Below are 21,486 nucleotides of genomic sequence, written 5' to 3'. Positions count from 1 at the left end.
AGACTGTTTGGTCACTGTTAAGACTGGGCTGAGCAGGACGGAGCCAGGCGGCGAGGAGCAGGGCACAGCCTGAGCAAGCACCCAGAGGCGGGAAGTGCAGGCGCATTCAGGAGCCCAGCAGTGCCACGCTCGCTTGGAATTTGGGGTGTTTGTGGTAAACACAGCTGCAAAGTCAGGTGCAGGTGTCTGTGGAAGGCCCTGAGGGCCAGCGCGAAGAGCCCATCCTGATGCACTGGGAGCCACAGAAGGTTTCTGAGCAGGGGAAGGATGTGAGCTGAGCTCACCCACACAGTGGGTTTTCACAGACGGTGGGTAGGCAACTGGCTGGGAGCCCTCAAAACAATCGGGGGCAAAGGAAACATCCAGGCAGGTAGCAGCAGAAACGGGCCAAGGATGGGCTTTCCAGCCACAGAATCTTCAGGCTGGGCAGGGCCAGTGCAGGGCCACACAGCCCAGGATTGAGACCAGTGCCTTGAGACCAGTGACGGCCCTGGCAGACAGTTGGGAAAGCAGGAGGAGGGGAGGCTCTGGGCAGTCACTGTGGGCCAGGTGAGGTCAGGGATCAGGACACTGGGGCAAGCACCTGCCCGCAGCTCCCTCTGCCACCGCCTCTCCCCTCCCAGGGGTCTCACTCCTGCCCTGACCCTGCCCTGCCTCCTGCCATCCCAGGAAAGTGGCTATGGTCATAATCACAGCTGGTTAGTGAGCCCAATTCAAGTCCAAGAAGGTAGGCATGGTGTGTTAAGCACCACACTGGCCTGGCCTCTCCCCTGCCTCAGTTTACCCACCCACCTGCATGGCTTCCAGTGCTTCCTTGAGCTGCTGCCTCTCAGGCCGGTCAGTAGAATGGCTCAGAAGTTCCTGGAAGGGAGAGAGGGGAGTTCTGTGTTACCACTCAGGGCTCCTAGCCTCTGCCTTGATGGCTACCAGGTGTGGGGAAGGGTACACAGAGCAAGGTCCTCGGTACAAAGCCACCCCCCACCCCGTTGGCCCAGGCCCTGGTTCGGCTGCCCAACTCCAGTGCACAGACAGTGAACCCACCCCCAGGGGACATCCCACTTCCCAGAAGGAGTTCTCCAAAACCTTGCGGATAATGGAAGCGGGTTACAGTGGGAAGGGACATTAAGGCCACAAAAGCACAGTGCTGCACTCACAGACCACTAGTTGGTTTGTTAAAGAGCCTTGCACGGCCCCTCTCAGAGACCAGCATCTCCCTCCCAGGACTGCCATGCCGAGGCCTTCCCACCTCCAGGGAGCTCAGAGACTTGGGCAGGTGCTCAGCACAGTGACGCTAAGTCCTTCCCCGAGGACGCTTTTCCGTCAGTTCTTCTGACCTCATTACTGATTTTAATCGTAGTTTTCCTCCATATGTTCCCCGTGACAGCCACTCACAACATGCACTGAGCAGTCGCTACATGCCAAGCACAGACTTCTTATTTACTTTGCTTATTTATCTTTGACTTAATCCACCCATGGGCCCTGGGAATCCATTCCCAGGCCCCTGGGAAGCTGCCAGCCCTCATTAGACTCTCTGGCAGCGACAGCCATGCGGAGCACCCGGGACCGAGGGTCTTACCTTCAAGAGCAGATGGTATTTGAGCACCCTCTGCATGGGCACGACCAGCAGGTCCTGCAGCTTAAACTTCCCATCCTGGACCTTCAGCGTGCACTCCTGGGGCGTCGGGAGAAGAAGTCAATGAAGTGTCCCTCCCTGGGGAAGGCCTGGACCCACACTCTGTCCCGCGCTGGGGAGGGGAGACCTGAGCCCGGAACTCAGGCCCAGGTGTCTGGCCCTTCTCCCGCCAGGCTCAGGAACCAGTTCCCTCTCTAGGTGTCTGCAGAGGGGTGGGTGTCACAGCACACGGACACGGGGCACATCTCCTCTCACATCCTGTGAAGTTTGCACTGGCCACATGAGAATGCAGTGGGATAGTCTAGACTTCTCAAAAACCAGAGCCTGGCGCCTCCTGGGCCAGGTCCCCAGAGAAGGGCAGCAGGGCCTCCCGCACTGCCTCCGGGAGAAGTGAGGTGGGGACCAGCTCATGCTAAGGTATGTGGACACTCTTGGGAATGAGTGCTCCCCAAGAGTTGCATGGATGTGCATAGACAAGGGATTCTGTACCAGCCTCCACTCTGAAAACAAGGTTTTACAGACCAGATAAAACACGGACATTCCAGCTGGGAACAGCCTGGCTTCCCCAACAAGGGGGACGGGGAGAGGTCTGGGGAGGGGCTCCTGTGAGAAACTCAACTAGTTGGCAAAGACCAGCCCTGGGCCTGGGGTAAGGACAGGGTGAGGGGCAGGAGGCCCCACAGAGCTCAGCAAAGGTCACCTGGAGCCTCTGGGATCCGCAGAAGCCAGGGCCGGAGGTCAGCCATTGCCCATGCTGAGACAGATTTGGTCCCGAGGCCCTGCCTCTGTGGCACCCAGGAGACTCAGGCTGTGTTCCTGTCCAGGATGGTGCCCTCCACCTGGCCCACTTCCCACCCCAACAGACTGAGAAGGGAAAAACAGTCTACAGAAAAGCAATCACACCACTACCTGTCCCCACCTCCCCTCGAAACGGGCAAGGGAGAGGCTGGTGCCAAGCACGCTCTGGCCAGAGAGCTGCCGCCTCGGAGTGGGGCTGGGGCCAGGCTGGGGGCTGGTTGGGAAGCCCCCCATTACCTCGACTTTCTGCCTGAAGTCCTCCCGGCTGGCAAGGAGCTGGTTCAGTGTGTTCTGGGCATGCTCCATGTGGCTGCAGTACTCTCCGTAGATCAGGAGCCTGGATGGTGCATACACACACACACACACACACACACACAGATACACACACACACACACACACACAGGCACGCACAGGCACAGGCACATGCACACACAGATCCACACGCACACACACACAGGCACACACAGATCCACATGTGCACACACACAGAAGCACACGCACACACAGATCCACATGCACGCACACACACACACACACACACACAGGCACGCACAGGCACAGGCAAATGCACACACAGATCCACACGCGTGCACACACACACAAGCACGCACAGATCCACACGCACACACACACAGACACATGCGCCCACACACAGGCATACACAAGCACATGCACGCGCGTGCATACACACACACACACACACACACACACACACACACACACACGCAGGTAAATGAGACGCTCGTGGCTGCAGCCAGCCTCTGTGCTCCTCCCAGCAGGCTGTAAGTGCACAGCCAACAGCCTCCCCCTCACAGCTCCACGCGTGTCACCACGTTGAAAGGTTTTGCTCTTCCCACATGGCTGCTTTCGGTCCCTTCCTCAGATACCACCAGGTAGGAGGAGGGCTGCCCACATGCTGGGAAAGGGGGGCGCCCTGCCCTCCCTGAATCCAGGGGCCCCTTCTGTGATTATACTTCGAGTCACGCCGGTCTCGGGGTGCCGCTCTCCAGCCCCCAGCCCACCCCTGAAAGGGCCAGGACTGAGGAAGAGAGAAGCCCTGACCTCCTGGGCTGACAGACCCCAGGAAGTCTTGCTGTCCCAACCTTGTCCCAGCTCAGGGCTCACTCAGGTGCCATGCCCGGTGGCGGACCCCAAAGGATCACCCTTGTTGCTGCCACACAGTCCTGGACTCCCCAAGCAGGGGACATCGGTGCTGAGCGCCCACTCCTCACCCAGGAGACGGGCGTGGCCGTGCAGACCCCGGAGTCCGGGAGGAGCAGCCGGGTCTGGGAGGCCGGAGCCAGCTCCATCCAGCCCTGGCCCTCCTCTCACTCCCCCTCCTCCTGGCCCATCACGTCACCAATTCTCCCGCCAACCTGAGTCCCACTTCAGTGCTTTATGCGGCTCTCTTGGGCATCACGTCCTCTCCTGTATTCCCAACTTGGCCCTTGAGCCGTCCCCCAGGGCCGGCATCTCTACAAACCGGGACCCAGCATCCTCAGGGCCTGAAACTTCACCTTTAAAACCTTGTCACCCCGACTGCAGGGAAGCAAGCCCCTACAAGAGAAGAAATACACCAGGTGACAGTGTTGGTGACGACAGCCACTGCTTGCCAGGGCCACTGCTGCAGGGTGAGTCACCCACTGGTGAAGGCGATATCCTCAGCCCTGTCCTTTTCCTGTTTTCTTTCCGGCAGCTGGCCAGCACGAGGATCCAAACCCTTGACCTTGGTGTTACCAACACCTCGCTCTAACCACCTGAGCTCACCATCACCAGCCCCTGCCCCATTCTTCAGGCAGGGAAACTGAGACCTCAACGAACTTGTGAAGAGTCACCAACTGATAAGTAACAGCCTGGCCGCAGAAGCACCTTTGTTGCAAGGCTGGCCCCATCCACAGTGTTCCAGTGATGCCTGGTCAGACGTCAGGGAACGGTGCGTGTTGGCAAAAGACTAGGGGCCTCCATGGCCCAGCTATGGGAGGCTCGGGGCAGTCTCTGAGAGCAGGTCAAGGAGGTCTCAGGACAGGCAGCTGGGCTTGGGGCTGAGCCTCCACGGGAGTCCAGCACTCAGAAAGAAGTGTCCTGGTCATGGGCTCTGGTGACTATAGGGCCCCGGTGACTTACAGCTCTGCCACGTGGGCCCCTAGGCAGGTGTCCCCTCCCCAGAGCACACCTTCATTCTTCCAATTCTGGAGTTCCAGATTCATAGGAACAAGACAGGAACACATCATTTCAGAGCTGGCTCAGGCACAGGGGACACCTCTTGACAAATGCTCAGAAGGGTTTGTTGTCATATGCAGTCAGGGGCTCCCAAGATCCTCCAGGACCTGCATGCGTGGTCGAGCTGTGGGCACATTCTCAGGCCATGCTGAGATGCTCACTGTCACCACCCCTGACCTGCAGAGAAGTTCGCAGCATCAACAGGCTGAGAGCCTAAGTCTCCAGCCCTGGAACGAACATAGAAGCTCACCTTCCCCAGCCACAGTAAGGCAGAACACCCCACGGCCAGGTCCTGGGTAGGCAGAGGTGGGCATGGGGCCCACATGGACATGTTCCCATCACTGCAAAGTGCCCAGCCGCCCCGGCTGGTTGACCAGGAGCCACTGTGGACCAGAACTTGATGCCTCATTTTTCACTTAAATGACTCTGCTGTTAAATTAAGATTTTTAATATATAAGTTGATTAAAATCTATCATCTCTGGAAGCAATTAGGGAAAAGGACTTTGTCCCTTTTTAAAAAATGAACAAAAGCTTCAGAGGCCCCCGGCAAGGGCAGGAGGGAGTAGAGCAGAGGCGGACACTGGGCCAGCCTGGAACATAAACCCAACAAGACCTGGCTCCAGATGGCCGTCCGGCCCCTCCCCACTCTGGGCAGTGTGTTTGCCCTGCCCTGTGAGAGCAGACGGAGCTGCACGGGAGACGCGTGGCACACCACCAGGCGTCACTCGGGGCCGTGGTCTGAGCTGGGAGCTGTCACCAGTCCACTGATCAGACATCAAGGCTCAGGGAGGCCTGGGGACTTGCCCAAGGCCCTGTGCTGGTCAACAGCCAAGAAGGGACTCAAACCAGCTGTAACTGACCCCAAAACCCAGGTCCTCGGGCTGCCACACATTGTGGACCAGAACCACAGCAGGGAGGCCAGGGAGACCCCAGAACCCTAAAGCCTCAGCCCGTCCCCCTGGCCCCAGGCTGCCTGGAGGCAGACGGCAGTGGAGCAAGCTCCCATGGAGGGGTCCTCTCCACACGGAGCTGTCATCCACGGCTGCTGGCGGCTCCAGGTACAACATGACAGGGGCACTCACAACAAGACACACAGGCTCGTGTGGACGCTGCACTGCCCACTGGCTTCCTATCAGACTCGGAAGCTTGTGTTTTAGGGGAGCTGACCCCAGCGATGGCCCCGACCCGTCCCCATCAGAGACGTCTCCATGCGGCAGTAAAAGCATCCGATGGAAGCCAGACAGAAAACTCCACGTCTAGTGCCCAGCAGCTCCAGAGTGGGCCGAGCCAGCCTTATGGACCTCCTTTAAATCCATGCTTCCCTGGTTGTCTGGGCCCAAGTTTTGGTGGACGAGGGGCAAGCAGAGTGGTCTCAACCCCGCTGTCCTTGCCCCACCAGGAGCCCGCCCACCAGCCACAGCATGGCTGTGCTGGCCACTGTCTCAGGCTGGCAGCCGTCCCCACCCAGCAAACTTCTAATTATCCGTCAGGACCCTACCAACACCTCCACCTTGGTGCCACCTTCTCCTCCCCACCTCCTGCCCCCGGGGCCCAGTAGGGCCAGATGGAAAAACAAGGAGACAGGTCAGTGGACCTCTGGGGAGAGTCCTGTGCAAAGTGTGGTGGGAGCCTGTGGAGGAGGCGGCACCGGGCACCCACCCCCACCCCAGCTCTGAGCTCCTGGGACAGGTCTCCTCCCCACGCCCCAGCATCCAGCCCGGAGCCCTGGCCCGCACCAAGCCCTGCACACAGCTGTAACCCCAAGCCCGGACAGAGGTGTTTCCGTTCATCTGATAAACAGATGGGGGAAGGGTAGAAGGCAACCACAGCCATTTACAGCAAGTGGGACAGCCAGTTCTGGGGAAGGAGAGGAAAACTTTCATGAAGGACCTGGAAGGGCCAAGGCCACGGGATGCACTGCACACCTGGCCTCACCGCATCCTCACAGAAACACAGCTTGAAAGACGGGGACCCTGAGGCCCAGAGAGGTGACAGCTAAGGCTGCCCAGCAAGCGAATGGCAGGGCCAAATTCCACTGAGAATCCCCGTGGTTCCCAAGCCCAGTCTTGCGGGCCCCATGGAGAGGCCTCTGCAGAGGGGCACTCTCTTCCCCCTGAGTCTGGAAGGACACTCAAGGGCCTGAGCCCTCGCTCACCCACCCAACTGCAGAGCAGACGGCAGCAGCTGCACACAGCCCCCTCCAGCCCTGGGGGCAGCTTCAGACGGAGAGGAACCAGGCCGGGACCTGGCTGTAGTGAGTCAAACAGCAACCCCCAAATGCATGTCCACCCGGAGCCTCAGAATGTGACCTTATTTGGAAACAGGGTCTGTGTAGATGCAATCCAGGTAAGGATCAAGATGAGATCAGACTGGACTGGGATGGCCCTAGATCCAAGGCAGTGTCCTCATGAGACACAGAAAGGGACACAGTCACACAGGAAGGCCATGGGAAGATGGAGGCAGAGATTAGAGTGATGTCACCAGAAGCTGAGGACACTCTGAGGCCACCAGCAGCTGCAGGAGGCAGGAAGGACCCTCCCCTCGAGCCTCTGCAGGGAGCACAGCCCTGTGACCCTGGATGTCTGCCCAGTGAGACTGATTTTGAGCTCTGTTGCCTGCGGTCATTTGTTGCGGCCACCTCAGGCCACTCATACACGCCCTTCATCCTCCACCCCTGCCAAGCACTCCCGAGAGTTGGCCCCACACCCGGCCCTGGGAGCCACAGGGCCCCAAAGGGGCCGGTTTGACTTTTCCTTGAAAATCCAGAGAAACTGACAGTGAGATTTTATCCCGGTTGGAGAAAGTTGGTTAAGAAAGTGAAAGTTTACGGGCCTTAATTTTAACCACAAACATCTAATACTGCAACAAAGACACACACACGCACACACACAACCTGGTGCGTCCTAGGTCCCGCCAGCCAGAGCACCCTGGAAACCAGCCGGCCTGACTCCAGCTGAATGCGCCCTCAGAGAGATTGTCCAGGTGTAGATGATGCTGTCCTGACAGGGAAGAGAGCTCGCTGACACCTCATCCCCACCCGCTCCTCTGAACGAGCTTCCTCCTCCGTCCAGTCCCCTCATTTGTGAGCTAACAGATATTTGACACGAGCTCAGGATATATTTCCATGAGGGTTGCGTGACGTAACTTTCTGAGCACTGGACTCTGACCCCACTACAGAGAGCACAAACGCACCTTCTGGAAGGGCCTCTGATCTGCCCCCGTCTCTCCTCGCACCCCCTCTGCTTCTCATCCACAGAATCCCAAACTCACGTGCTGCCCAGGCCCAGGGCAGGTGGAGGGACACAGGCTGTGGGCTCAGGTGTTCTTGGAGATGCAGAACAGGCTGGGACCACAACCAAGTCGCCATCTCTCTCCCACCCTCAGTTTCCTCAGCTGGGAAATGGGGACTAGACCGAGCAGGAGCTAAAGGCCTCTCAAGTTCAGAGGGTCCCAAGGGCAGTCCTGCCAGATGAGGCAGCCAAGCAAACCTGCTGGGGGCTCCAGAGGTTTGTATGGGGGGACTCTCTCCCCGCAGGCCTGCCCTGGGTCCACAAAGCCTTGGGCCTGAGGTTAGACCCTGTGAAAGGAACTCACATTAAAAGAACAGCATTGTTGGTCTTAGATTCTGAGCAGCCAGAAGTCACAGCATGCCAAAGTCACAGGATCACCTGTCTCAGGCCCTTTATCTCCAAACACGCAGGGAAAGCCCACACAGCCCTGAAGGAGGGCGGGGAAGTCGCCTTTAATCTTGCTCTGATCTGCGTTTCTCTGGACAGTACTGTGCAGAGCTCCACAGAGAGTTCCTCTTAAAAGCTAGTCCATGGCCTTCCCGCTGGCCCGCCAGCATCCTGAGGCTGGCTCCCTGCGTAATTCTCCTGCCCCACATCCATCCAGCACGACCTACCCGAAATGAGCACTGGAACTCAGGCTCCAGGCCTAGGCTGGCCAGCCCCAGCCACAGAAAAAAATGATGTGGCTTTTTCTTACATCAGGATCTGCAAAATACAAACTCCTTTCCAAGGCCCAGCCTCCCTCTGTGTGGAGATGCCCATTTTAGGCCCACATGGCAAGGCTAAGAGGACCTTCTGCCTTGTTTAAGGACCAAGCTTGCATTAACAGAAGCATAACCTTCAAAAAGAGGGAGGTGACTGTCCTCTGCCACTTGGCGCTGCTCATGCCACACCTGGATGCTACCCCACCCTTCATCCATGATGAGCTGCCAGCATCTTCCCACTAAAATCCCTCAGTGGACCCCTCCTGCTCTCATTTAAAAATAATTCTAAATTCTCACCTCAGTCTAGAAGACCCTTGCAGAGCACTCCAATCATGTCTTAGAGAACTTTTTTTTTTTTTTTTTTTTTTTAAAAAAATAGAACATCTTAAAATTTTAATACTCTCTTTATGGGTTACTTAAACCACTTTTGATTAAGAAAACTGCAGAAAGTTAGCAACTGCCACAAGCGAACGCCAGGCGGTGGCATGTGTCAATCTGCTAGAGTGCTGCTTTGCAGGGTGTTTGAATGCACTGCCTGGGGTCTCTGCTCACGCTTGCTGGAATTAATCATGGCAGATTTTCGTCCGCAGGTTGCTTTTCCCCGTATTTCTTTGTGAACTCTTCAGAATTCGTATAGAATTTTTTTATGGCCCTTAGAGTATTCTTTGGCCAGGTCACAAATGAGGTGCTCAGGCTGGGGGCCGTTCACCGGTGCGATGAGGGACTGGATTACTTGGTTAGCTTTTTGGTTGCTGGCTTCCAGTTTTCAGCACTAACTACTGGCAGACAGACCTGTCCCTTTTCACTGACGTTCGGATTATAGATCCTTGTCTTAAATGTGATCGTCAGTGGTTTGAATGGGTACTCTGCTGGAAGTTGATTCCGATTCTGAAGGCCCCATTACCGCACGGAGGGCTGTCAGGAGCAGTAAGCCCTTCCGAAGTCAGTGGATTAGACTCATCAACCTGGGGTTATGCAACTTTTTCCCTCCACACTTGAGATTCCTCACTCTCCTCCGTCGGCCGCCCGCTGGGGGCCACTTTGGCCCTGGTCCTGCTGCTTCCCCAGGACCTCGTCTTTCCCACCTCACTCCTGCCTCCGGCTGGGACCTTCCCACGAGCTGCTGCTCCCCACCCACCCCCACTTTTCAGGGCTGTCCTCAGGGGGCCCGTCCTTGCTGTGTGCCCCCAGCCCCGCACGTCTCCTGGGCTCTCAGCCCCGATGGGCTCCTTGTCTGTGGATTTGGTTCTCACCCCTCCCGCCCGCGAGGGCCAGGCCTGCTCCGTTCACCACAGCATCCTTGGCTCAGTGCTCAGGAGCTGTACACAGCAAGCACTCTATAAATGCTTGTGGAATAGTCAGCAAGTGAGTATCAGGACCTTGGGGCCGACTCCAAAATGAGAAGAGGAAGTGGAGAAAAGTTAGAGGCTGGGAGAGAACCCCAGTGATTTGGTGAATGGACTTCGGTGAAATGTAGCCAGCTCCTTTCCCCAGTGGAGGCTGACGGACGGGTCTGGGCCCTGGATGCCCGCTGGGCCGGGTGGCAGAGCCTGCCAAGCTCCTGCGCCAGGCACGCGATCAGTGCACCCCCAGGGGGAGTCCTGGAAGCTGGAGACGCTGCCCTTCCCCAGAGGAAACAGGTCCGAGGGGCTACGTAAGCAAGATCCTGCGTGGAGAATGTGGCCGAGTCTTTTCAAAGGTGAGCTGGGCTGTGGGGACAGGACAGGCTCCAAGCCCTTGCAAGGGATGTGGAGGTTCCTGGGAGGGCAGGTTGTCCGTGTGTCCCTCGGTCACCCAGCCAGACGTCCCTGCCCTGGAGCCTTGATGTTTAATGGGCCTTGCAGCAAGCCACGCTTTGTCCACGGCCTCCCTCCCCGTCCAAGGGGCAGCACTAACAGGGCACTGAGAAGGTCTGCCATGCCTGCTACCTGGGTGAGGACCTGTCAACTCGCCTGGCACTGGCACACTGGCTTGTAGCCAGTTGAGAGGAACACCTTGTTGGGGGCGGGTTAGGGAGCTGTCCTGCTCCCCACCCCCTCCCAGGGGCTGGCCAGTGTGCTCACACCTGCTGGGGCCTTGTCTGCTGTCCTGGTCACCGCTGCCACCTGTCCACAGGCACTGCCTGCTCTCTCATGTCTCTGGAAACTCCCCAACCCAGGGCCGCCTGGACAGCAGGCTCTGGGATCCTTCCCCACTGTGGAGGGGACATGGTTCCCTGCCTGGAGCTACAGAGCACATGGAGAGGCACTTTCAGGTTTGCCCAGGTGAAGGTGCCTGAGAATCCAGCCCTGGGACTGTCCCCAGCCACCCCAGCAGGAAGGGCTTGGGCTGAGCTAACAGTCACCTGGTGGAAGATACTGGGGATCCTCCTTCAAATGAGGGACAGATGGACCAGGATCCCAATGTGTGCACCCAGGACCACATGGTCAACCTTCCGTGTGGGGCTTCCTACAGCTCCCCAGAGCAGGCATCAGACCCTTCAGAGTGGGCCCAGGAAGCAGTATTTCTAGCAAGCTCCCAGGAGGCTCTGACAAGCAGCCAGGTTGAGGGGCTGTTAACAGACACCTTGGCTCGTTCTCCAAATATTCTGAGTAACTGAAAGCAAGTCACTGTCTCCTGATGGATCTCCTAGGATTTCAGTGGCCAGAAACGCCATGTCCCCAGCCTCCAACAGCGTGAGGCATCGTCCAGGCCCTTTCCTGATTTATGCCTGTTGTCATGGCATCCTCAAGGCCTGAGACCTCCCTCTGGGACAGCAGGGCCAGGCCGCCCCTGCACACCTACTTAGAAGCTTCAGAAGCAGGACAGAAGGCCAGCTCTCACCACCTCCATCACCTGGGGATGCAAACGGACAGACGGACGGGCTTGAAGCAAAGAAGGAACAAGTGCACGGAGGCCTCCTGACAGCGACATTTTGTTTTAAACAAGCTGCAACTCTCCCCATCGACAATATTGGCTCTAGACAAGGAGCCCGGGGCAGTGGCGGGAGCCAACCTGGTGGGCATGATTAAGGCAGGCGGATTCGTGGTGCTATGAAGGCCCAGCACCATGTCTGCCTCTAGACACTGGCCTGGTCTCCTCATGCGAGATTCCGTGGGGGAAAGAGGGGCCGCCGCAGGTTCAGGAAGTTACAGAATTCTGACTAATCACATCTACACTCCCCTGGGCTTCATGGACATTTGTCCTGAAAGCTCCGGAGACCTGGAGGAGACCAGACAGGGATGCAACAGGAGGAGCCAGGACCTGGCGCCTCCTGGCTCCAGAAACACGTCTCAACACGTCTCCCCATGCCCGACTGCCTGTGCCCGTGGCTGCAGCCCTGCACCCTCCGCCTTGTTCCCTGGGGCCCAGGCCCTCCTCCTGCCGGCCATGGTAGCAGCTCAATGGGCATCACCAGCCGTTTTGGCAGCTCAGGCTAAGCCTCCATTCCCCTCAGGGCTCTGCATGGAACAGATGCCGTCCTTGTCCCTAATCCACAGATGAGGAAGTCGAGGCGCAGAGTCACACATCATCAGTGGCAAAGCAGAAAAGTGGCCTGAGCCTGGGGGACCTTGGAACCCAAGGTTGCAGCCATGACACTGTCTTGCTGACTGAGTCACTGCTCCATTCTGGGGTCCCCAAAGCCCCACTCAGACCTGTGTGGAGTGGGTTTGGGCTCTGTCTTTCTCCAGAAGTAGCCGTGCCATGCCCAGCTCCCTGGCCAGGTGGAGAGCTCATAGGGACGGCCTCTTCCAGGGTGCCCAGCTTCCCCGGACCATTGCCACCGCTGAGCCGTGACGTCACAGGCATCAGTCAGCCACACAAGACACCACATAAGCAAGAGGCACAGGGGGCTGTGGAGCCCCCATGAGACCCCTCCCATCTAAACTGCGCTCATGGGCGCCCCTCTGGGCTGTGACGGGTCGGGGAGGGCAGGCAGCATTCTTGGTTTACAAGTGAGGACATTAGGGGAGAGCAGCCACCTGCCTCAGGACCCCAGCACATGAGATTCCCACCTGCGTACTCTCTCCCCACCTCTCTGTTCTGTCCCCGGGGTGGGTCTTGAGAGAAGCCCAGACACTTTCCTGAGGCCCCACAGGCAGGGAGGGGCTGAGGAGCCGTCAAGGCTGGACACTCACCTTTCCTTGAAATCAAGGAAGACCTTGGCCAAAGTGCTGCCCCCCGCCATCATGGACACGTCAATGGCCCTCAGGAAGCTGTGATGCACCTTAATCAGGTCCTGGGAGGAACAGGAGCAATTAGAGCATGAACAGGCCGCCCATGTGAGGAAGGCACTGTCTGCACTCCAAACGCACCCTGCAGTCCTGCTGTTTCAATTTAGGACTTTTACGTGATCGCTTCTCGGCCTCTTGGCTAAGATCAAGCGTGAAGGACTTCCACGTGAGAGGCCTGGGAGCTGGGCCCACACCCGCATCCCCGTCAATGCCAGGGTGCAATTCAGCTGCAAAGTCCCACAGCGACGGGTACACGGAGGAGACCACTACATGGTCAAAGGGGAGCATCAGCCCGTCTGGACGTGCAGTGGCTGACACAGGCAGGCTCTCGTGCAGAACAAGACGGGGACACACACAGCGGCTGTTCTCAGCCAGTGTCCTCGGGGCCTGTCCATGCATGTGGGAGCAGAGAGGCTCTCAGTAGCGGCCCTGGTCAGGGCTGCGTGGGATGGACTCTCTGCAGTGCAGAGTCAGGGCCGCAACCTGGGGGAGGTGTGTCTCCCCACACAGAGCAGATGGGTGACTGGCAGGCAGCACCCTGGCCTCCCCAACCTCTGCCAGCTCCCTTTCTGTCTGTGGTCATCTGTCCTGGTCATGGCTCATAGCGGGTTGAACTCTGGGTCAAGAGCACAGAGAACGGGAAGCTCCAGGGCCTTGGATAGCCTCATCAGGGGAGCGTGACCTCTGCCCAGCCCTCAACCCAATGGGAGGCCGAGAGAGGCAGGACAGAGCCGCCCCCCTGGCTGCTGGCTCCTGCGGCTGTTAGGCCAAGGGGCAGCGCTGGGGCAAGTGTTCCCAGAGGCAGCCCACCCGTGAGTGGCTTCTGGAGCCCCACTCTGCCGACCACGTGGAGGTGAATCTCCACACTGGGAATCGCCTTTCGCAGGCTGCGTGCAGACACCACAGGGCAGGCGAGGGGGCTGCTCACAGCGGGGAGGACACGTTTCTCTCCAGGTGCTGACAAAAACCTAACAGTCCTTGGCAGCTCTGGTGCCCCTTCCAGGGCCATGCATGTCTGTGCCAAGCCCACCAGAGGGCAAGAAGGTCCTCTCGTGCCACGGCCAGAAACTTCGTCCTCTAGCTCCTAACGCCAAAGTCCCCAGAGAGGGGGGTGGTGTCTCTCCTCCTGCCACCAGTCAGCCATGAGTCAACCGCAGAGCTGGCAGGGACATAGCTCTCAAAGCTCCCGGGGACAGCAGCTCATGAGCCTGCCTGACATCGGAGCAGCAGCCAGCTTCGAGCCTGCCAGGAGCCAGGTGGGCCTTACCTCCAGGTTGATGAAGACAGCTGCCATGTCCGCCGGACTCAGCACCAGCCGCAGGGGGCCCATGTAGCTCTGGAAGAGAGAAGTCCGGCACTGCCGCCTGGGCCCGGAGGACACCCACCACCTTCCAGGCTGTGGCTGCGTGGGCTGCGCATGGAGGTGCTGGGGGCTCCCCGGGCAGCGTGGAGTCCTGGTGCTACCCAGGCTCTGTTCCACGACGGCCAGTGTAGTGCGGGAATGTGTGAGGTGGGGCCCTGGTGACAGTCCATATCTGGGACGCAAGCAGAGCCCCACGGAGGCCATTCGCTCAGGGCTGGATGTGAGCGAGCCCAGGGTGGTGCTGGTTTTGCTGGAGATGAGGGAGCTGCAGCCAGGGGGCCAGGCCGCCACCCAAGGGGGCCTTTTCAGATGGACAGCGCCATGATTCACACCCAGCATTCACTGCCAGAGCACAACACTGTTATCAAAAGAGTGCTCTCCAGCCGCAGGGGCGCCGGGATGGTGGGCCCCAGCCTCAGATGAGGGGCCGGCACTGGCCTCTGCAACTCGGATTCCTCAGCTGTGATGTGGGCGTAGAAACACCTCCCTGCTACGGCTAGGGGAGGGTCACATAGGACTTGTGAGCACACTCCCTCCTCCACCCCAGAAGGGACAGTGTCCCCTGGGCAGGGTGGAGACAGACCACTGGAGCCCACCTGTTTTCTGCCACAGGACTTGGGCTGCAAGTACGTGGGAGGGGACACAGAGACTGCAGGGCCCTTGGCAGGGGCTGACCTGATGCTGTCAGAGCCAGGACGTGCAGGAGCGGGACTCTGCTGGGGTGAGCATGGGAAGGGTTTCAAGGGAGTGGGACAGCATGGGCCAGGGTGTGCCTGGTGTTTGCAGAAAGGCCTGGTCAGGGAGCTGAAGGGCAGGCACAGGGGGCCTGTTGCGGGGGGAGCCCAGGCCAGAGCAAGACCAGCCTGGGGCAAAGCGGGCATCCCAGGACTCCTGGCTGGAGCCTCCCCACTTCCCTAAACAGTAAGGGACCCATTTAAGTGTCCCTTTCATGGCCACACTGGACTCTACATCACAATGAGAGAATGGCCAATAAGATTGTCTCTTGAAAATAGTGGTGGGTTTCTCACCCTGGGAAGTCCTGGCTCTCCACATTGAGGACACAGTGACAGGGAAATGCCCGAGCCAGGCTGGCCAGGTGCCCGTGGGAGACCAGCTGGGGTGGGGGCAGGTGAAGGCCTGGCCGGGGCCCTCTCAAGCTCAGCAGGCTGGCGGGGAGGAAGGAGCTTGGACGCAGGAGAGAGCTGACCAGGTCATCAGGCTCAACCACGTCCCAGTGCAGACCACTCCCCACCACCGGTTTACAGAGGCGGACGCCGGGCAGAGGTGAGGGAAGGCGTCCGAGGAGAGGGGCTGCACATGAGAGCTTGGCTCAGTGCTGGCTCAGAGCACGCCCAGCAACGGCAACCATGATGACGCCCTGTCTAGGCTCAAAGAAGGAGACCTGGGGGAGGGTCTCAGACACACCCGCAGCCCTGCCCCGGCCCCAACGGCCAAAGCCCACCCTCACCTTCTCAATGTCCTCCAGGGTCCGGTAGTACTTGGCCTCAGTCTCCTGAATCTCCAGCAGGCAGCAGTTCCGCTTGTCGTCCTCTGTCATGCCCATCTTCTAGAGGAAGGACACGGGCAGTGAGCCAGGATCCCCGTGAGCCCAGCCACCTGTGCACCTGTGCTGTGAGACCCCAGGCCACCGGCCCCAACCCGCCCAAGAGGACGCCTCTTCAGGTTTGGCCACGAGGTCGCCAAGCGTGAAACAGTAGGGCCAGACGGGAGGCAGAAGGAGCCCAACCCCTTCCCATCCCTTCCCTTCGGCAGATGAGGAAACTGAGGCACTGGGAAGAGGTGTGACATGGAGACAGCACCAAGGTAGGAACAGAGGCTTCTAGAACCCTACTTCCCTGATTCTGAACCTCAGTTCTTCACCAGACCAGTGCAAGGACCTCAGAAACCAACCATTCCAGCACATACTGCAGGTGTGACTCATTTAAAGCACTTACTATGTGCAGAACGTCCCCTGCATACAGCAAGTGGTGGCAACCAACTTCCTCAGCCCCACCAGCCACAGAGCACAGGTCCCAGCGCCAATTACCCCTCAGGGCTGTTACCGTCAGGTCCACACTGTTAGTTACTCTTGGGGTCGCACTGTTAACACGTGGGCCAAACTGTTAATGCTTAGGGCCGCACTGTTAACTCTTGGGGCTGCACTGTTAACTCTTGGGGCCTGGGGCCACACTGTTACTCTAGGGGCCGCACTGTTACTCCTGGGGCCTGGGGCCGCACTGTTACTCCTGGGGCTTCATGACGGGTGTTGAGGGCCCATGATCCTCCTGAAACCATGTGTGCATGATGGTGTCTCCCTGGGTCCTGAGTTTTCTCAAGGAGGCCTGAGACCTCCCAGAAAGGTTGTGAAGTCAGCACTGGTAGGACGCCCCCCTGGCCTTCCCTTACCTGCCACTTACCTGCATGTACCTAATCTGAAAGCATGGAGAAATAAATGAGAGACAGAACCAATTAGCAGTGTTAATGCTGTTCTCCCAAGCTGTGCTTGGGGACATCAGGGACACCCCTCCCTGATTAGACAACAGCCCCAGAGCCGCATCACAGCCCTTCCTGTCGGCGTGGCAGAGCACGAAGGAGAGAGCTCAGGGACCGGGGCCACCCCGGCTGGTCTTCCCCATGCCCGGGCAGCACCTGCCATCCTCTGGATTTATCTTCCGTTGGGGAAGTCACAATCCTCATTACCTTCTACTTAGACTGTTCAGATAGTTCCAGACATGACAAGGAGAGGAAATAAAACGAGCTGTTTTATCTCGCAGGACCCTGGCAGGAAGCAGCCCCCCGGCTCCCTCTGCCTGCATCAACTGGACAGCTGGAGAGTGCACCAGCAGAGTGCTGGGCAGAGAGGGACAGGAAGATGCCAGCTCATCCCCAGGACATGCGCGACCACTTTCCCAGCCCCAGCAGGTTCTGCAAACAACCCTGGAGCCGTCCCCAGGTACTTCAGGACCAGGGACAGCAGCAGGCTCCGGGGAGTGCCCACTCTGTGGTCTCTGGCCAGGCACAGATGGGGTTCTCAAGAGAGAGAGCTTGCATGGCCCAGGGGAGGGGGATGAGAGATGTTCCAGATAACCTCAGGCCACTGCACCCACAGGCGCACTGTCAAAGCCACAAGCCTTGCTAGGCTGTCATAGGACGTGTCAAGCCAGCTCTGGAGAGGTGAGGGAGGCCTCCAGCAGTGGGGGCAATGGTTCAGCCTTCCCATCCCCTTACAGACTGCCCCGGAAGGCTCAGGAGCAGAGCTGCCGGCTGCAGGGCTCCCTGGGAACCACAGGCTCTCAGTCCTGCTGCCTCGCCACCAAGGACCCATCACCTCTGGAGTGAGACCCCTGGTGATGGAGGGAAGGAAACCCACCTTCAGGTCCTTTCAGAGCAAAATGAGAAACCTGTTTGGAGAGTAAAGTTTGGGTGCATGAGACCACAGCCCAGCACCCCCCAGCACAAGCCACTGTTGCAGCCGGGCACCATCAGCACGAGATGTGCCTCTTCGAAAGGCCCCCTTGGGGACCTGTGTCCCCAGCTTTGTGTTTCTCTACCACCATTGGTTCCTCCCACACCGAAGGAAAACACTGAAATTGCTTTTTGAGAAGCCTCCCGTTTCTTCCACAAAAGTGAATGGCCTCAGAAGCCTCCACCGCTGGCAAGTGGCAACTCCACAGAAGCTTGGGGGTCTGAGGGGACCATGGCCTGCCCCACCAGGTCCCATTTCCCCTTCCCAGCCTGGCTAGACCCCCACCTTCTGCACAGCAGCTGTTGGCAATAAACTCATGCTGGAGCAAACTGGAGTCCAAGAGATTACTTGCCAACGCCTGCTCGGAAACTAATATGCTCGCAACATAAAAGACGCACAGCTGGCTAATTCAGCCAGCATCTCTCGCCGCTCTCTGCACAAAGGGGTAGTGCAATGCATGCTGTGTTAGAATGAACGTGGAGTTACTATTTTAAGGCTCCCTGGGCAGGAAGAACTAAGAGCCCTGCAAACCCTTGGAAGGAGAGCTCCATAACAACATGGACGGAGGGTCTCAATGGCCACAGTGTCACATCTGGGACACCTTGGAATATCTCCACAGAGAAGAAGGGCATGAAGCAGACTGGGAGCAAGGAAGGGTTTCCAAGGATACTCCACAGAGGAACCCCATGGGGATCAGGGAGGACCACGGGGGGCACCCTCTGAATGTCCCCTGCACCTGGAGCAGCTCCCCTCGGTGGCTCCGATGTAGGATCAGCTCAGAGTTTGTGAAGCAAGGCCAGGCAGGGGGGCGGGCTTACCATGGGCTGCTGCACCTCCACTTTGATGATGTCCTCATAGATGTCGTCCCCTTCATCCTCACACGGGACGCAGTCGTAGATGTCCTCCCCCAGGTCATGCTCGCTGCACAGGAGAAGGGAGGTTAGAGGAAAGCAAGGACCAGTCACCTGACTGAGGGGCCACAGAGGAAGCCTACGAGGGGACACAGCCCAAGGGGCCTCCAGGAGTCACCCGCCCCGGTCTCAGTCTCCTCGTCTACAAAATGGGGCGGGACACCCGCCCCTTGGGGCCTCTGTGGACTCGAATCAGCCCGTGTAGAGAGCATCACCCCACGCTTCGCCTGCTGCCTACATGACATTCATATTAGAAGGACCTTCCAGGATAAAGCCCTGACTTCTCCAGCCCTTAGTAAATGCTGGAGATACACACCAGAGGCCCAGAGGCAAGACCCCTGCCATCACCAGAACCCTCCCATAGCTAGTCAATAGGAGTGCCCAGCTCCTGCTCCAGACTGGAACCCCCACTCCCTCGGCCCATGCCTGTGATCTAGAGCCCTGCACCCTCAGCTTAGCCCACGGTCTCCACGGTCCTCGTGGCTGAGGTGTGAAGGTCAAGGGTACAGAGCCCACACATGGACATCTTGCATGTCAGGCACTAAGGAGGCAGCATGGAAAGCTTGTGATGTGCCTTCCCAAACTAGCACCAAGGGAATTACCACCTATGCTTTAATTCAACGAAGCTTTGTTTCAGCTGACGGCTGTGTCTTGATTCAGCTCCGAGTTACCACTCTGCCTGCAGGACTTAGGTCCTGGGACGCCTCCTCCAAGAGGCCCTCGGGCATCCCCCCTCAATCTGTGATCCAGACTCTCCCAGGCGCTTGTGTCCTGGTGTAATTCCTCTGGCTGCATTTCCAATGATTCTGTGAATGCCTGTTGACAAGCCCGTCTCCTCCCTGCACCAACAACCTCTTCGCCCCTTCTCAGCCTCCATTCCTGACACATGGAGGTGCTCAGCAGATCAGCAAATGAGCCGATCCAACCACCCACCTGTACCCACAGGCCCCACTGGGGTGTCACCGTGCCCCAGGCTCAGGGGCAGGGGCCACCCCAGGCCCAGGTGGATCAGGGCCTTCAGCCTTGCAGAGGGGTCTATCCTCAAGCAGCCTGGCTCAGAGGCCAGCCCTGCGTGCCCTCAGCTCTGTGCTGGCTGGCCTCAAGCAGGGCCTGGCAAAGTTCACTTCCAGGGGCACAGAAATACAAAGATGCACTCCCTGACCCCGCCCAGCATGCAGAGGAACGAGGGATGGAGGCTCACAGAGTTTACGAATGGCATCCCCAGCCAAGCAGTCTGCCCTGACATCACCCAAACTTTACTTTTGAACATCAGCTGTCACTTTTTTGGGCTGGGGTCAGGGAAGATCACTCAAAATCTACTTGACAGAGGGAGGGCATGCTTATCTTCAAGGAAGGCCTCTGCAGCTGAGGGTCCCATCAAACCCCTGGGCCCCTCCACCGGAGGGCCTCTCTCAAGGGGTGCTGGAGGGCAGGCTCAGCCCCCTAACTGGGTAAGCTCGCAGCCTGCCGCCCGCAGCCTGCCAGTGAGCCAGGAGAAAGCAGAGGCCACTGTGCTTTCCTTGACTTTCTGCACCACTGCAGCTGTGAGGACGCCAAAAGCCAGCCGGAGCACAGAAGCTAGCAGGCGACAGATGACACGTGGCAAGACCAAGCTAACAGAACGTTGTGACAATTACATAAATAGCTACCCATGTGCCACGCTCCTGGGTGCCATGCCTGCACCAGGCACTTGAAAAACATTTAGGCTTCCTAGCCCCACAAGATCCTTACAAAGAGACAGCACTGTGGCCATTTTGCAGACTAGTAACAAACACACTGTGGTTAAGTAAAGGGCTGGGGCCGAGCCTGGGCTCAGGGCCACGCTTCTCGCCCCTCCCTGCCCACCCTCCACTGTGAGAAGTCTGCCTGGATGCCAGTCGTCCAGAACAGATTCTGGGGCGCAAAGCAGCCTCCAGATAGGCTGGGCCCACATTCTGGCAGCAGGGGCTTCCCTCGGAACAGACATGAAGGTGTCTGTGAGCACGTGGGTTCTATCACAGACCCGTCCCACAGGTCCATCCTCCAGGCAGTTCTGGCGATTGTATTGGAAACTATCACTTGCGATGGCACATGTAACCTCCCCTGCCTCTCCAGATGCTACCCCCAAGTTAACAGCCCCTGCCACTCTGCCTGCAAAGTTATGGGGGATCCTGGCAAGGGACTGCAGGCGTGTTTTTCGGCAGGAGCCGGCCACCCCAGAGTTTGATCATGTAGCAGAGCGAGGCTGCACACCACCAAGGATTCTGGCAGTGGGGATCCGAGGCGAGGCAGGGGGCTCCAGGCTGCTGAGCCCGAAGGCAAATGGGTCCACTCACACATCAGCTTTGCGCCTATGGGTGTGGGCCAGGTGGAAGGAAGTGAGGGCGGGGGGCTTTGTTAAATATTCTGTGAGCCAATGAAATGGATGACATGGCTACAAGCCGGGCCTGGAAAGGGGTCTCGGGGTCCTCCAGTACAGGGATGGCAGACAGGCAGCAGAGGGGTCCCTCTCACCCCACAGTGTGGGGACATCCTGACTGACCGCAGGCCTCTGGCCCACCCATCCCAGAATCCATTCCAACAAAGACCTCTGTGCAGCCCTGCTGCGAATCAACCAGAATCAGCTCTTGAGTCGCAAATTGTTCACGTTCCCAGGTGAGCGCAGCGCCCTTCACCGTACATTTGGGAAAGCCCGGGGCCAGTGAGCCACCTGGGATCTCCCAGGTCCCAGAGAGATGACACCCGTGTTGTGTGCCTCCAACTCCAGTGGCCATGTGCTCCCATTTCCTGAGTACCTTAGGATGTGCCAGCTCAGAAGTCAGCACTGGGAAGTACTGAGAGAAATGCAAGGTGCAGGCTGAGGGTGTTGGGGTCCAGGAGGCACCAGCCACACAAGAGCTGTGGTGC

The 21,486-nt window shown here is 58.5% G+C and overlaps 1 protein-coding gene across 5 annotated transcripts in view; it reads right to left on the bottom strand.

The window, feature by feature from the left end:
• The window catches only part of VAV2 (vav guanine nucleotide exchange factor 2), a 201,136-nt gene that overhangs the window by 30,973 nt on the left and 148,677 nt on the right, over positions 1-21,486 (bottom strand). For 4 of the 5 annotated variants that reach the window (XR_010022100.1, XM_063081538.1, XM_063081541.1 and 1 more), the window contains exons 5-11: positions 18,508-18,610; positions 15,692-15,790; positions 14,128-14,196; positions 12,765-12,865; positions 2,669-2,768; positions 1,577-1,672; positions 793-861 (exon numbers count right to left, since the gene is read on the bottom strand). Coding sequence is in view for 4 of the 5 variants with exons in the window: in XM_063081538.1 (XP_062937608.1) it covers positions 793-861; positions 1,577-1,672; positions 2,669-2,768; positions 12,765-12,865; positions 14,128-14,196; positions 15,692-15,790; positions 18,508-18,610 (637 nt within the window). In the remaining variant the exon portion in view is untranslated. The remainder of the gene's footprint in view (positions 1-792; positions 862-1,576; positions 1,673-2,668; positions 2,769-12,764; positions 12,866-14,127; positions 14,197-15,691; positions 15,791-18,507; positions 18,611-21,486) is intronic. The other variant, XM_063081539.1, reaches the window with a different exon arrangement.

This window comes from Cynocephalus volans, chromosome 17 (assembly GCF_027409185.1).
Source record: "Cynocephalus volans isolate mCynVol1 chromosome 17, mCynVol1.pri, whole genome shotgun sequence".
In the NCBI taxonomy this organism is placed as follows: Eukaryota; Metazoa; Chordata; class Mammalia; order Dermoptera; family Cynocephalidae; genus Cynocephalus; species Cynocephalus volans.
This window is presented reverse-complemented; position numbering and strand designations above follow the sequence as displayed.